The 17,893-nt window shown below is 35.3% G+C and overlaps 1 protein-coding gene across 1 annotated transcript; it reads right to left on the bottom strand.

The window, feature by feature from the left end:
• Positions 1-2,701: 2,701 nt before the first annotated feature.
• LOC110107654 (ATPase ARSA2) lies at positions 2,702-17,664 on the bottom strand. The gene is made up of 7 exons (XM_028695974.1): positions 17,575-17,664; positions 16,417-16,541; positions 15,310-15,460; positions 12,603-12,713; positions 5,025-5,163; positions 4,386-4,501; positions 2,702-3,173 (listed from the first exon to the last, which is right to left on the bottom strand). Exons 1-7 carry the CDS (start codon positions 17,662-17,664, stop codon positions 2,997-2,999), a joined length of 909 nt encoding a protein of 302 aa, XP_028551807.1. The 3' UTR covers positions 2,702-2,996.
• Between the last annotated feature and the right edge of the window lie 229 nt (positions 17,665-17,893).

Raw genomic sequence — 17,893 nt, 5'->3', positions numbered from 1 at the left:
AGCCAAACTATAATGCATAAATGAATTTTGAAACTTCCTGAAAAAAGAATTCCTTGATGTTTGTATGAGAATAGTTATATAACTCCATCCCAGCTCTATTTCATAGGAGAAGAGTTATAACTTATAACCAAATCACACAAGCAATAAAACAAGAGGATGAATATAACCATAATAGTTTTGAACAAACCTAATATATCTTCAAGAGCCCTATAGTGTCATGTTGATACAATATAAGTGTGATGTTGGCTATCATAAGTTATGCTTCCAAAATCAATTTCCTTTACAACACTTCACTTGGGACCTCATGTTGTGATTGAGAAATTGAGCTAATAAAAGGAAATGAAAATTTCAACAATTTATGCAAAGAAATGAACAAACCATGATTTATTTAGTATAGAATTTAACAGTTAAAAAGCAATAAATAATTTTTTTAATTTAGGTATGACAAAGGAAAATATAACCAAAATGCATTACAATTGGACAAGCTTACATGTTATTAAGAAATAAGAAGAATGTTCTCTGACTTCAAATTAGCATGAATGAGATACAAATCATGCATAATTGCACACAAGTTCAATAATGGGAAATAGAATTAAACTTCCCCTCCATACAACCACAAAAATAGTTTAAATAAAAATAAGATGGATCTTCATATGAGTAACTTTACTGTAATTTGACGCTTCTAATATGATAGAGGGCAAAATAATATGGATCTTTATAAGAGTAAATTAGTAACATAGTAACTACATATTATATTATTATGGCATAAAGATAATGATGAGATAAAATTGCCAATAAATTTTGTTGAAGCAGTAGTTAGCATAATGAAACAAATAAGATTTGGTAAGAAACTAAGGCTTCGTTTGGTCCGTTTTAGTACAATTTTTTTTATTTTTTACTAAAACTCCGTTGTAGAAAGCAATAAAAAAGCCGTCCCAAACGAAGCCTTAATCTGGGACGACTTTCTTATAACTTTTTAAAATAATTTTTTAGTACGAGATATAAAATTTTTATATTAAAAATTTGTTTTAAAAAACAATAAGAAAGTTGTTCCAAATAAAGCCCAAGTGTAATCATACAACCAAATTTTATTATTCATCATAATTATGATTATATATATATATATATAAGTAATTTATTACAATTTTTTTAAAAAGCAATGAGAAAGTGAAAAAAATAATAATAAAAATAAAACATTGGCTACAATTTTAAAAGCAAAACATCAAGAAAAACTATCCCAAATAAATCTTAAGGCTTCATTAAAATAGCTTTTGATATAAAAATTAAAATTTTTAATAAACTTTTATTTGGGACGACTTTCTTTTTGCTTTCTAAAATAAATTTTTCATACAAAAATTCTTAGTTTAAGAAACTTTTATACTAGAAAGCTGTTTTAAGAAGCGATAAAAAAGCCATGTTATATAACATAGCGTAAGGCTTCATTTGGGACGGCTTTCTTACTGCTTTTTAAAGCTGCTATCTAGTATAAAAAATTTAATTTTTAAACTAGAAAACTGTTTTAAGAAGTAATAAAAAGTTATCCCAAATGAAATTTAAGTCTTATAATGATGAGAGAGAGCTCCAATGCCACCATAATTTTAACACTATTCATAACTAATTCTACATAATAAATTTGCATTGCCATTCTAAGTATATCCATATGCATTGAAATTGCTAGTGTGATTCATGAATGAAATAAATAATTTGAGAAATTGTCTTAAATTTAACTGCGTTTAGATAAAAAAATGCTTTAAAAGTTATAACGTCATTTATTTAAAAGAATAATTATTATATTTATGAAAATTTTAGAAAAGTTATTAAATTTTAAAATATGAATGTATGAGGTGAAAATCACACAAATGGGGTGAATTTCAAATATATCAAATTTATACTAGAAAGTGTCAAAACACAAATTTTACATTATATTTATTTTACTTTAAATCAAACACTAATACCTCTCAAAATTCTTGCTTTTGTAATACTTTACATCCATTTTACTTCAAACAAAATAGCCCCTAAAGATAACCACTACTCCAACCCCTCCCTTTCAAATCCAAATCAATTAAAAGATATAATAAAATACAACATACAGCCTTTATCCCACTACGTTGGATCAGCTACACGAATCCTTTTTCTCAATTGCGCCCTCGTAAGACTCAAATTCTCATTTAAATATAATAAAAAAAAAGTTATTTCAAATATTTTCTAACCAAACCTTTTTTAGGTCTATCTCTACCTTTCTTAACATAGACTAAGGCTTCATTTGGGACGGCTTTTATACTGCTTCTTATGAGAAAGCTGCTTTAAGAATCAATAATAAAATGCTGCTTCTTAAAGCGACTTTTTAGTTTAAACATTAAAATTTTTGTATTAAAAAACTGTTTTAAGAAGCAGTAATAAAGTCGTCTCAAACGAAGCTTAAATCTAATACATCTATTCTCCTAACTAGGTCATCGAAAGGTCGACGTTTTATATCACCAAGCCATCTAAGGTGAATCTCATATATATAATCAAAGTAAACTCATCAAAATTTCATCAAGATGAGTTTTAGTGTAACATATAGAAAATCAATCAAACTTTAAATAGTATTTACATCAAAACAAATTCAAGAATTTTAACTTCATCATAACTAAACTTTGATTAAATATCCTAACTTAATAATTTTCTAAAATAAGGATGCAAAGCATTATAATGTATGAAATTTTCCAAAAAAAAAAATCAGATTTAGAAGATACCATATCAAGTTTGACATTACAATACAGGAAATTCCTCTCATTAACCTGATACATCAAAACAAGACTTAATAATGTGAGCTTACAACAACAAATAAATAAGCCAGATTTATTAGACGCATTGGTAAAACAAAAGCCATAGCCAAGGAAAAAAAAATGACAAGGTTAATCCTAAAATTTTGACTAAATATCCTCATTAATTTGCAAATCTGAAAGGCTGTGGAAGTTTAATTAATTTTAAAAAAAGGGCAAGTATATGTGAGATCACACCTTGTGTTTTCCTCTCTTCAGTTTATCGAGTTCTTCCTCTGCTTCTTTCAGTTGCAATCTCAATGTTGAAACCCTCTGCTGCAATTCCTCTAAAGTGCCTTTGGTTAAGGCAGGCTTGTATGGTGCGATGAAATGCTTGGAAAATCTTTTCAGAGCTTCAACGCCAGTGACCTACAGAAAATCTAGTTTTACTCATGTATTTTTTACAATCAAAACCCTTTAATATACTATAAATATCATCAAAATTCTATATATTTCATTTCAATTCATTCAAAAAATGTCTCTACACATTGAAATCACAAAATTTGTCTCATGCAATCAAAGTCAGTTTTTTAGAAAATTTGTAAGCATTTTTATTGGTGATCAAACCATATATCTTAAGAGTTTTTGAAATCATGTATTATTAGTTTTGATGATGATAAAATAATTGCTGGTTGCAATTTCATTCGAACAATGATTAAAGAGTATATGGAATCATTGTATATAATTTCAATAAATTTGAACATATCAAAATGTTGAAATCACAAGTTTCTTCTAATACAAACAGTGTTATCCAACAACAACAACAACATCAAGCATTTATTTCACTACGGGTCAGCAACACGAATCTTTTTTCTTCATTGTGTCCTATTAAGAGTCAAATTCTCATTTAAATTCAAAAAAGTCATTTCTAATACTTTCTAACCAAGTCTTTTTAGGTCTACCTCTACCTTTTTTAACATAGGCTAAATCTAATACATCCACGCTCCAAATTGGATCATCGGAAGGCTTATGTTTTATGTGACCAAACCATCTAAGTCGACTCGCTCTAATCTTATCTACCACTGGAGCTACTCCAACCTTTTCACATATATACTAGTTTTGAATTTTGTCTCTAAGAGTAAAGCCAGTCATCCAACCGAGCATCCTCATCTTTGCAGCACTTAATTTAATTTTATCTTTCTTTTAAGGGGCAATATGCTACATTATAAAGCATTGGAGGTCACACTACCGCACACTACCGTCTTATAGAATTTTCCTTAAATTTGAGGAGTACTTTTCTATCACACAATAGGCCATATGCATTCCTCCAATTCAACCATCTAACTTGAATTATACTAATTATCCTCTTCTATTTCACTATCACTTTGAACAATAAACTTAAGATATCTAAAACACACACTCTTTTTATGACTTAATCGCCCAAAGTCGCAATCCCCCCACTAGATATATTATTATTAAAATTAAACTCTATGTATTTTGTTTTAGATCTACTCAAACAAACACAATTATCAATACTAGAAGTAATTAAATCATGCATGCCACTAATTTTAATGATTTTAAAGATAATTGAAGTTTATTATTTTCGTTAAAAGTTCACATAGGATAAATTTTGATTGTTACCTCTTCCGGAAGAAGTGGCAACTTGGTGATACTGAAGTCATCATATAACATATAGAACTGATCTATATATTTCTGCTGCATCTTTATTCGAGCTTTCAGCAACTTGGATTCCACAGCTACAAAAACAAATATATTATTTTGCATCCACTTAGAAATGACCAATAAGAACAGAAAATGAAATGCAATAATAGAACTACCTAGCTGTGAGAACTTGTAACTGATAGATTATGCTAGGTCCAAAAAAATAAAAATAAAACATAAAAGATATTAAGTAAGAAAGATATTTGGAGGGTCAAGGTAGGAGCGGAACCAGCTTCAATTTTGAGGAGGGCAAATACTGCACAAAAATAATTAAATATAAAAAAATAATATTATATATCTATAGATTACGAAAAGCTTTTAAAAAAATTAAACAAGAAAAATAAATAAAAAAAATGTGTAATAATGGCATTTCCATGGTTCTGCCCATGGGTCAAGGAATTTCCATGGCTTGGGGGGTAAAAATTAGCAAAACTTTCCGAAATGACCAAAGTGAAAAACAAATTAAATCACAAGGACCATAATTATGGAGTATGCTATAGAATTGGGAAAGCTGCGTAATTCCCTTAACTCTTAATTTGTAAAAAACCAAGATTGTACCTTCATCATCGAATATTACTTGATTGATAATGATATTATGAGCATCTATCTCAAACTTCGCAAGCTCCTGTACAAGCCTTTCAGTTTCATAGAGAGAAAGGAACTCCGGAATGCAGACGCAGACAAAGGTTGTCATGTCCTAGAAAGGAAAAAGAGCATCACTTCAGATGATTTGGAGATGACTACTGCTAAATTTTGGGAGCATCAAGGTCGCTAATGAGCTCACAGTTTCAATGCAGGCCAACAGCCCAATAAGAAACTGATCCACTGAGTTTAATAGCTCTGATCAATCTCATCAAGACTATGCAAAATTATTTTGTTTTCCAGAAATGAAAAAAATTGTTGAAAACATGTTTGACAACGTTGCAATAAGCATGCCTATATATCTAATCCATAGGAAACATAATACTCAAAAATTTCATAATAGAATGAGCCCAGAAGCAGTGAAGCACGTTCTATTAAATGATGCCTACACACTTGTGATGCACTGATGCACATGAGCATTGGAAAGATTAGAATCAGATGCTCCATGGAAAAAAAAAAAAGATATTTCAAGTGACAAAAAGCAAACTATGCAACCTTGCAGAAAATTCTTCAAGTAATAAAAAGCAAGAATTGAAAGCATCATCAATACTAGCAGGATTTCATTTTATGAAATAAAAGCTTAACATCCACCACTTGCCACTTGCCCTAACAAGATTGAATAACAACCTAGATATTTACTATTAATAGCTTGCAGGGACACTCAATTCAGTTGGAAAGATCTGACATTTATAACAACAAGATATATAAAGGTAGGAAATTGACATTTACAGTGCATCCCACTCAGTTCTGTAAGAAAGAAGATTACTTACGTCAGTTAATTTATTATAATGCCTTTTGCATTTCTCTTTCGTATGCTTACATTGCCTCCCTTACGTTTGTAATCTTTAACTAAAAGGACATAACCAATGCACGAAGATCCTTACCCTTGCATTGTACAGAATATTTTAGTGACTCAAAGCCATGACTTCAAGGTAAACTTTTGTAGTTGTAAATTAGGTAGTCCAAACCTTAAAAACCTACCGTCGTTTTCGATGACTAAGGGGCTGCTTGAATGGGCTATGTTTTGAGTGTAAAGTAAAGCAAACACGGGTTCTAAAAATTCGTCCATTTGGGCAGCTGCATTTAAATGTAAGGTATTTTGAGAGTGAATTTGGAATTATACCTCTAGTTCATTTATGGGTGGGTTATTTGGATTATTTCTTTTTTAGTATAATATATTCCTAATTCATCTATTTTGAGAATTTTGGTGTTTGGTACGGTGAATTTCAAATGCAATATAATTTATTAGTGAATTTAATTAACTCTCTAATTCATTGTTTATGTATTGCAAATCAAAAGACATCAAAACACACTATACATTGTTCACCACCTGCTGTGGCAAGCAACAACTGGTTGCCACCTCCATTGTCGTCGACCTCCCCGCAAGAGCCTATCACTGTAGCCACCAGTTGCCACTAAACATCGATCACCCCCCGCCGCCGGTCCGCCGATCCCAAAGGTATAATTTCTGGAACCCTTGTTTGATCTCTTACCTCGGCATGCGTGTCGAGTCGGTGGTCTGCCTATACACACTTTTCTTAGCGTGGTGGGAAAGCCCCAGTTTCCCGTAGTTTTTTTCCCCTAAACGGGGGAGACGCCGGGAGGCTGCCGAAATTTCGGGTGAAATATTACTACACTTGGACCTGTTTTGAACTCAAAGAGAACAAAGAGCCCGGACTCAAATGAGAAAGAGCAGTGGACTTCTGAACTTGATTGAACATGAACTGTGGACTTGTAGACCTTTGAACTTTATTGAATACGAACAGAAGACTTATGGACCTGATTCAGAACCAAAACTCAAATGATTTCTAAAGGTTCAAACCCAAATAAAATAAAATCAAATTGGAATCAAATCCAAATGAAAATGACTATGCAATTGAACTCAAAAGATCTCAAAAGACTTTGAATAATCAATTTGAACATGTACTCTGAGCTCGTGTTTGAACTTGGGCTATACAACATCAAGTGGGGACTTGTAAATTTGATGAATTCAAGTCTGAATGAAATTGAATTTGAATTCAAAAACACATAAAAGGAACAAAGTTTGAATCACGCACGAGGGAACTCAAACTACAAGGACATTCGTACGGTCAGTAGTGACACAAAGTATATTGTAAGACCTCGATGCATGAATTCCTACGACAATCCTTACAAACAACGCCTGTTGATTGAAGAAGGCAACACTACCACTTGACAGTAGAAGATCCGTCCTTGCAAGCAAGTACAATCACCAATATGGTACTGGTGCAAATGACTCTCCTGCGGGCATTTTTAAAAGACCGTACCAAATATGATCCGTTCCTACAAAATACAATCATCAAACCAACCTGAGATTGGTGAAAGGTGGATGTGATACTGATGTCAATGGGTCTTCTACAAATACCTTTAGGGGCTCGTAGTAGATACAAAAGTCCCTACAAAGTCAATGCACTACACCTGTAAGAGGCAACAGACAGTTGTCAGGTGTATGAGCCCTACCCATATGTAGCAATCAAAAATCCATCCCTTACAAGAAAATGAAATCATTCAAAAACCACCTGAGATTGGTGAAAGGTGGATGTGATACTGATGTCAATGGGTCTTCTACAAATAACTTCAGGGGCTCGTAGTAGATACAAAAGTCCCTACAAAGTCAATGCACTACACCTGTAAGAGGCAACAGACAGTTGTCAGGTGTACAAGCCCTACCCATACGTAGCAATAAAATATCCGTCCCTTATAAGAAAATGCAATCATTCAAAAACCACCTGAGATTGGTGAAAGATGGATATGATGCAGAGCGACTCTCCTAAGGATATCTACAAGAGGTCGTAGTGGATACAACGGGTCCTTGCAAATGAATACAACCACTTGTGGATAACAACAGTGGATATATCGTAAGTACAACGAACCACTATGGGCACAAGTATTGATATCACCTATGATATTGGTGATCAAGATCTTCAAGTATTTCAGGTACAAGGGCAACTCCATGTACAAAAAGTACACTCCCTGGCAGAATTGGAAAGGAAGTTTGAACAAATTAGAACCAAACTTCCTGGTGTTCCAAAATCTCTTCTTAGTTCTATACTTAAGAAGAAAACAGTTCTGGTACCCACAAACACCGGAAATAATAAGTCCACTGCATTGACAATCCCAAAAGGAGTTCTCTTCAAAGCATCGGACTTTAAAGTCCAGAAGAGCTCTTCCCCGGTGAATGAGAAAAGGGGGGAGTCAATATCAAGACCAGAACGCCACCGAATCTGCAACACTTATGCAAGCAAACATAAGGCGTCCACAATCTACAACGCACCGCCACCGGATCCACAACATTCGTACTAGCGGACAGAAGGCGTGTAAAAGCTCTCAAGTGAAAAGTTGTGTGTATCCAAATGGTAGTTATTTGCACAACTACAATTATTGCAAAATACCCCTGCATGTACACTATAAATTGTATACACATAGGCACACTAAAGGGGAAAATATAATCCCGACCCGCATGGGCCCCGGCGAGCGTGTTATTGGTACACACGTGACGTCTAGGGATGCTGCTTTGAACCCGATTCTTCTAAGTAAATAAAAGGAGTTGACAGGGTTCAACTATAAAATGCCCCCAAACACCCGCAAGGGCCCCGACGAGCGTGTTATTGGTACACACGTGACTCTTAGGGATGCTGCGCGGGCCAATAAGTGAATTCAGGTTCGATCCTGATCCTTCTATACGGATTAACAGAAGTCGACAGGGTTCGAATCTTCGAACCAAATACACGGTTGTACTGACCAGTGTATTTGTTTAAATACATTCATATTAGGCCTTCAAGGCCTATAATCAAAAGAATTCACTAAATAAAGGCATAAAGCCTACGAAACCCGATCCTCCTAAGCAAGTAAAATAGGAGTGGATAGGGTTCAAGCCATCGGATAAATATGCGGTCGCAAAGTTGACCGGAATATTTATTTGGTACATTCATATTAGGCCTTCAAGGCCTTTAACAAAGAGAATTCACTAAACAAAGGCACAAAGCCTGCAAAAAAAATCCGATCCTCGGTCAATAGCTTGGTCGAGTTGACAGGGTTCAATCAATGAATAGAAATGACCCCAAACACCCCGATGATGGACGTGTTGACTGCAGATCTCAACCGGAGGGGTTTCCAAATATTTTCAAATACCTCCCAAATATCCAAAGTTCATTTCAAATATTCCAAAGCTCCACCCAAAATACCCATAAAAATCCAAAAACCCAAAACTCCATAAAATCCACAAATCCCAAAATTCGAAAAATATTTAAATTTGAAATTCAACCACTTAAAGCAAAATCCATCCACCCTCCGCAACAGTTTGTCAGGGTGGACAAATTAAAATTTACTTTAGCTCACAAAGAGCTAATGCCTATTCGAAAATATCACTAGGATCCATTTTCAAACAATCTCTTGCCAGTAAGGACATGGTACGTGTCCTCTAACCGGCAGTTTCGTCATCAAATGGCACTGCAGGTAAACGATTATGACCCGGGGCCCTCTGAACCGAGTGGTTTTGCCGCCAAATGGCACCACAGATAGCGGTTATGGCCAGAGCCAACACGTTCCTTAGTGGCGTTAAATTCTTGAGATATGAATCAATAAAATATGATTGATATGGCACAAAGCCCTCTGTTGGCTAAGGTGGATTTAAATTTGTCCCCTTAGGCAAATACCCACCCCAGGTCTACAAGGTCTCCTTGGACGAAGCAACCCATGGCTGCCGACAAGGATCCTTCTGTCAGGTTGGGTCGACTACCTCCTCTGACTAAATAGACCAGGGTCCACGATGGCCCGGGATGCGGAACCATGTGATCTTGATCGGGTTTATCATCCATTCCCCCACCATCCGCTTTAAGTGCAAGATGGTGTAATTTCTATTTTAAATATCAAATTGCCCAAATTCCCAAACTTCCAAACATTTCAAATACCTAAAACCTATGCTGCTACTATATGCCAGATAACACGTATTCTTTATGCATCAGATTGACGACTAGCCTTAATCGAAAGTTCTCTCTCGTTATCGGGAGGGGTAATTAACTATAGGGGCTTGCGCCTATAGGAAACCAGAACACAGATCATAAAGTCCTCGCAAAATGAGGGCGAAATCTCTGGGTAGTGTCTTATCTACAAACCCATCTGCCTTCCAAAATTTACCTCGGAACTTATTAGTTAAAACTCCCTCGCCGAATAAAAAGAAAAAGCACGACGGGGAGGCCGGGGCAGAATTTTCGGAGCCCACAAAGATATATAAAGGTAGGAAATTGAAATGTACAGTGCATCCCACTCAGTTCTGTAAGAAAGAAGATTACTTACGTCAGTTAATTTATTATAATGCCTTTTGCATTTCTCTTTCGTACGCTTACATTGCCTTCCTTACGCTTTCATTGCCTTCCTTACGTTTGTAATCTTTAACTAAAAGGACATAACCAATGCACGAAGATCCTTACCCTTGCATTGTAAAGAATATTTTAGTGACTCAAAGCCATGACTTCAAGGTAAACTTTTGTAGTTGTAAATTAGCTAGTCCAAACCTTAAAAACCTACCGTCATTTTCGATGACTAAGGGGCTTCTTGAATGGGCTATGTTTTGAGTGTAAAGTAAAGCAAACACGGGTTTTAAAAATTCGTCCATTTGGGCAGCTGCATTTTAAATGTAAGGTATTTTGAGAGTGAATTTGGAATTATACCTCTAGTTCATTTATGGGTGGGTTATTTGGATTATTTCTTTTTTAGTATAATATATTCCTAATTCATCTATTTTGAGAATTTTGGTGTTTGGTACGGTGAATTTCAAATGCAATATAATTTATTAGTGAATTTAATTAACTCTCTAATTCATTGTTTATGTATTGCAAGTCAAAAGACATCAAAACACACTATACATTGTTAACCACCTTCTGTGGCAAGCAGCAACTGGCTGCCAACTCTATTGCCGTCGACGCTCCCGCTAAGAGCTGTCACTTGTAAGCCACGCAGTTGCCACTAAACATCGATCACCCCCCCCCCCCCTCGCCGCGCGCCTCACATTTTATTACAAACCAAACATAAAAGAGTAATCTCCTACATTTATTTTACAATCAAACAAATAACTTTAAATTAAATAATTGAATTTACTTTACATAACATTCCTTCTATTTTAGCAAACCAAATGACCCCTTAATATATTTGGAATTTGACAATTTTGGCCAAATTGCTCGAATCCAAATACACAACTAGTGTGAAGTGATGTTATTCCCAACTATCGCCACCCGCTGCCATCCACCTCCATCGCTTGCCCACCACCAACTTTAGTAGATGCTATCGACAACCATCAGCCATCATTGTCTCCTTCTATTTTAGCAAACCAAATGACCCCTTAATATATTTGGAATTTGACAATTTTGGCCAAATCCTAGATTGCTCGAATCCAAATACACAACTAGTGTGAAGTGATGTTATTCCCAACCATCGCCACCCGCTGTCATCCACCTCCATCGCTTGCCCACCACCAACTTTAGTAGATGCTATCGACCACCATCAGCCACCATTGTCTCCACCACCATTATCAACCTTCGTCGCCGCCACCACCACCCACCACCCACCAACAACTTTTCTAACCACCATTACTCGCCGCAACTAACCACAATCGTTGGCCCCTAGCCAGCACTGCCTGCCATACACCACCACCGCTGCCACCACTATCACATAGCTTCCGCCAAACGCTTTCATGACCATCGCCCTCTATTGTCCACTGCCCCCGGCCGCCGGTAATCACTACCACAGTCGATGATCCCAACCCACCGAAAGCGGCTGGTGCTATCGCCAACTTTTACACTTTATTAATTTTACTTCAAATCAAACACAAAAAATTAAACTCCTACATTTGTAATGTATGCAATCAAAAGTATTGTCAATACACTGCACTGCGTCTATTTTTCATTGTATATCTTTTACTTTGCATAGATTTTTAGTTAGACCAAACAAACAATAAGCTTTTATTTCACAGATGCATAAGATTTTAATTTTTTTTAAACACAAGTTTTACCCACCTTAAAGCAGAAATTAACATGATAGTTAGGATTTGCTTATGAATACAAGAAGCATGTGCATTACAATCTCAAAGATGACTTTGAATTTAGAGCAGAAGGATTTCTTCAACCTCCAAGAGGAAACTAAAATTAACTCAAAAACATAACCTCGAGTTAATAACCAGATCCGCTCAACCAATAAAATTATTTTGAATTGATGATTCAGCATCAATTCTAAGCTCTTATATATTTTATCAAGTATAAAATTGAAACAGATAGCTCCACCAACTTTACTAAAATGCTTCTCATGAGAAATAATTCTTCTAAATTTCGATCACCAAGCCAAAAGAATAATTCATGAATATGAAAACATTAGAATTCGTGACTTTCTCAAGCACATAAGCAAATTTCAAAATATACAACTTAGCTAGCATAATCATGAATTATCAAGACATCTGAAGAAGTATCAAGAAACGTGTGCACTTACTGGGTCTTTAAATTGTTTGTTAACTTGCTGAATAATATCCCTCATGCCCTCAAGCCTTCCTAGCATAGCGTCCTCACTAAATTCATCTCCAAGACCAAAAAGACGAGAAGCCTGCCACAAATAACAAAACTAAATTCAAGCAATTGGCATGTATCATACTAATAAAATAGATATTTACCTAGTTGTTCACTCAGGAACAATATAAATGGCATTTTAACCACAAAGAATAAACGAGCAATGCATGAACAATACTCGGCCAGAAGATTGAACAAAGAACTATAACATATTTAAAGTAGAACAAAGCCAACGTTTATTTCACGACAACAGTGTTTCCTGATGTGAGAACTCCCTTAATGCTAGCAATATTAATGAATATATTCAGCACAAATTCTAATGAGTGGTCCCCTGATGGTTATTGCATGCCTTAATACTCCCCCAGGAGTATTTATAGAATAACACTATTGCAGTCACTGATGGTTTATTTATTTATTTTTTAAATCTAATAAGCACTAATAACCTATAAACTAATAAGACTCGCAAGGACTCATTGCACTTATTATACCATCCACACCCTTTACAATGACTTTGCCCTCAAGGTCGAGCAAGTTTATCAGAGGATTCAAACGACAATAAGAAGGAAACAAGATTTGCAAGATTTGGAGGAGATGAACTTCGATGGCTATGAGCTCGATCTTGGCTTGGGACAGGCGCATCTAGAAAAGATATGGGTGGAGTGGAGGGATCAATGCACGATGGTGGGAGATCCTACAATGGGAGCCGGTGTTGGAGAGGCCGTAGGAGGTTGATTGGGCAAGATCTAGCAAGAGATGGAGAGCTAAGGAGAAGGGCTAAGGAACATTAGAACAAGCAAGATCTGGTAGATGGAAGAAGTGGCAATGATATTTCATAGATGGGGATGAGGCAGATCTAACGGCAGAAGCATGGATCTGGAAGACATAGGTGGATATAGATGGTGATCAAATCTGGCAGTAATGTGAATAGTGGGAATGAATTTTAATGGCAGAAGCAGGGTGAGGCTCAACAAAATAAAGAAATCAACCATCTTGTCAAAAGGGAGGCAAAGATGAGGCACCTACTGGCATCGAGGTGCAATGAGAGTGTCATTTATTACGAATAAATTGATGAAAATAGTGAGACGAAACTAGATAACTAGGCAACTTCAAACTTACCCAAAACTCCAAAAACCTATCAGGCAAGAACAAAAGCGCAATTCAAGGATGCCCACAAATGCAGGTATCATTGCGGATGAATCATATCTCGTTCTTTATTCATTTTGAATGCCATTATACTTCCAAATGAGTACTTATAGAATTACAATACCCTAATGACAAATTAAACACCTAATAAGCACTAATAACCAATAAACTACTAAGGCTCACAATAAACTACAAAACTATTCTCTAAACTAATTACCTTGACATGATAATTTCAAGGCAAAGCACTCTAGAGGCGGGCAAGATGGCCTTTGATTACGTATCATCTTGGAGGTTGGGGCATTCATCCAATAATTAGCTTTCAAGCCATGTAATGAACTGCTTCCATCAAACCATGCTGAACTAGAATAGTCCTACACACTCGAAATAAAAGTGTTCATAATGAATGCTTTCCATTGTCGTAGATCTTGAAATGCTTATCTTTTCTGAAAAGAGTATAAACAATCTCAAATACCAATTAAAAGAAACATGAACTAGCATGCCAATACATAACAAATATGATCACCATGTTAACAATGAATCTTGGTCCTAGGATAAGCATTTGAATGACCCAATGAGAAAATTATATAAACTTTGAGAAACAATCAGGGGTTGACAACACAGAGTACCACAATTATCAAAAAATAAAAAATTTATTGAGGGTCAATAATGGATAAATCTTTTATTTTAGTTATAAATATCTTGGGGACAATCATGATTTATTCAAAATTTGAGAGTTTGGAGGAGAGATGATGCTGATTTGTTTTTGTGTGTGAGAGGAGGGGAGTATTCATACTTCCAAGGTATAGGTCCGAAGTGCCAATACAACTTTGTTGTTGACAAACTAGCTAGTCATAAGATATCAAATTGATTACATACAAAATATGAGAATGTGGACCTAAAGGAAGCATTTATGCTTCCTAGATTTGAAGGTATGACATGAGATTTTGTAAAGTTAAGGACATCCCTATTCATGAGACTACCTTGTAAATCAAACATGCTACTTGCTATTACAGCTTACTCATATGATACGTCACTTCATTTTCCTTGCATGAAAATCTAATAAAGTTCCAATAACCAATCCTATTTCATTGACCTCTAGTAGGTAGCTAACTCACCCAAGCAAAACTACCTCAAGTCCCCACATCGCTCCACCGACACCCACAACTCCACCCTCACACCTAGTCCCGACAATAGAAATAGGCAAATAATATCAAATAGACAACATGAAAGAGAGCAACCATTCAGTTCCTTCCACAAGGAAACCTGACAAAAAACAGGAAGGTGATACTTCTTGCATCACTTGACAAATTAAGATGCTTCAAGCAATACAGGAGGTATCGTTTGTATCACTTTTTTAACGAAAAATAGCATTGTAGAAAGAGTAGCTTTAAGATATAATTAATCAAGACTTTTTGATGTTATTCACGATAGATATATAGATAGATAAATAGAAGGATATACATTTAACTCAACCAATGATTTAGTTTTACCTGGGTTATAAGACCACCAAATCTATTTTTTAGGGACATAAATTTTGCAAGTCCCTTCTCCAGAGTAGTTGGAAATTGTAATAACCGCAGTGTGTGACCAGTTGGAGCTGTATCAAATACTATTACTGAATAATCCATAGTCTGAACTAATCTGCAGCATAGTCATTGGAACATAAGCAAGAGATCATGTACTTAACAAGCTTCAACAATAATTGCAATTCCTACAGAAAACTTCAAATTTACAACATGAAATACATTTAGGAAAGCAAAAAAATAAGGGTTCATAACCAGAAAAAAGAAAGTTCTTTCCTAGAAAAATGGTTCTAGAATGGATTTAAAATTTTAAATTATAATTCCAATACAATCAATTAACTTATGATATGACTCAAATGAAAGACCTTGTATATGTGCATCAAATATTCTAGCAACATTTATCAGTGATCCATGGGAAGGAACATAACATGAAACCACAATTAAGGAAGCCACCACCCTTCTTGATGGTCGAATCTATTTTGACATGGTAATTGCTACACGAAAAGAATTCCAATGCTACAATCTTACCGGTAAATCTAAAAAAAAAAAAGAATAAAAAAATAAATAAAATGTTTTTCTTTAAAAAAAATATCAAATTTCCAATCAAAGTATTCCTATGGAGTTTTAATGTCAAAGAAGTCTTGTTTAGATTTCAAAGCGTATGCAACTTGCATCAAAGCCAACTCAATGGAAGTTCCATTTAGACTGGAAGTTCTCAACATTAATTTTAGCTTCCACTTTAATACATCATTTAAATATTAGACTAAAAATTTGAAGGATGTCAACATCATTGGCTGGCTCTATCTTTACTCTAATCTCAAAAGAAAAAAGCTACAGTTACAATAGTGCACATATCAGTTGCAGACCTTGTAAAAGGTCAAGAGAATGTGTGGTAAATGGCAGTTGTATATGGATTACGCCAATGACAAACAAAGATAACTGAAGGAATTAAAAAGGTGGATAATCATCTACAAAAGAAAAAGACCCTAGTAATCATCTCCTTAACAAAGCAAGGCATGGATATGAAGAACCAAGTGATGCAATATACAAGATTACAAGGAGATAAAAACTTACTTCAACATTTCTGCAAAGCTCATAGCCTCATCTACTCCAGGGATGGCATTTGATAGCTCTGAGACAAAGCTATCAAGCCCTTCATCATTTGTTAGATCATCACTTTCTACTTTAGGATCCACCTCCTACCAAAATTGAAGAAATTGTGAAATTGTATAGAAAGTGAGGCATACATAAGAAGACGGACAATGGGAGTAATTTCCAGAAACAAAAAAAGAAGAGGGTAAGTGAAAAACAGAAAGGATTTGGATATTAAAACTTGGGCATATTTAAATATACAAGATGCATATGAGTCTTCTACTCTTCGAATTTTAAATAAAAAAAATGAAGCAGTGTTATTGCATTTCTTTACCTCTTTGATGGAAAAGAATGCATGAGAAACAAAGTTGCCACAAGCTCAATTTTTTGGATGGCAGATTCCCACAAAACAGCTAATAGGAGTATTCCTGAGCTTGTTCATTAAATTAAGCACACACTTAACGCATTGAACCATTAGAGCCTATGCGGTTGCAAGATTTAGCTAGGATTTAGAGTTAATCTTGCAAAATAATTTTTTGGACCACAGAAATCTTATTTTTCCTTACATTTTAGGCTAAATTCCAAATTAGTAAATATGAGATTTAAAAGATTTACATCATTTTTTCCTCACCATGTCTCTTCTTCTCATTCATTTAAATCCTAAATACTAACCGAAACCGAGCATCCCCTTACTTTCGCTGCTGACTTGAGCTTTAAATATTGCTCACTTACCGCAAGTAGTAGACAAATGCAAAAAATTATGTTAGAATTAGATCTCCTAGTTCTCTTTTTTACTTTTTCATCATATTTGAGAGCATGAAACTGAATTCTCCATCAAATTAGGAACATTCCTTTCTCACAGACATAGAGAAAACTAAATCATCACACATTCACGGTAGAAGCTTTTGCCCAACCCGCCAACCGCCCCCCCCCCCCCAAATCTAAAACGCATAAAAACATAAAAAAACGAGGTTAAACGAATGAGTGGAGCTATGGGATATATGATTGATTAACCATTTAGGCGAAGAAGTTGTATGAATCCATTGACATAAGTGATGGGAATCTTGTGGATAGTGAATATCCCGCTGGCGAAACGTCGCTTAGGTTGTGGGACGGCGATCGGTGGAATATCACGAGCACCGATTGCTCCTGAAGCCAACAGAAACGATATGAATCGGCTAGCAAGATGTCGTCTTTCCCACTGCCTCCCTTTTCCCACTGAACACCCATTTTAGACCTAAATCCAATGCTAACCCTATGATCTGCGAACAGTTTCGCTAATTCCGGGATATTCAAGCATCACCTCGTTGCTTCTGCTGGCTTCCTCCTCGATTCCCTCTATGTGCGAATGCAGAAGGGAACGAGAAGAAGCCGCGGTCGGCCGAATTCCTTCCCCTCGGAGTAGAATGTGGTATTTAATTCACCGCCGTAACTAATAATCTTTTTTTTTACATATGTA

The sequence above is a fragment of the Dendrobium catenatum genome, unplaced genomic scaffold, assembly GCF_001605985.2.
Source record: "Dendrobium catenatum unplaced genomic scaffold, ASM160598v2 fragScaff_scaffold_716, whole genome shotgun sequence".
Lineage (NCBI taxonomy): Eukaryota > Viridiplantae > Streptophyta > Magnoliopsida > Asparagales > Orchidaceae > Dendrobium > Dendrobium catenatum.
This window is presented reverse-complemented; position numbering and strand designations above follow the sequence as displayed.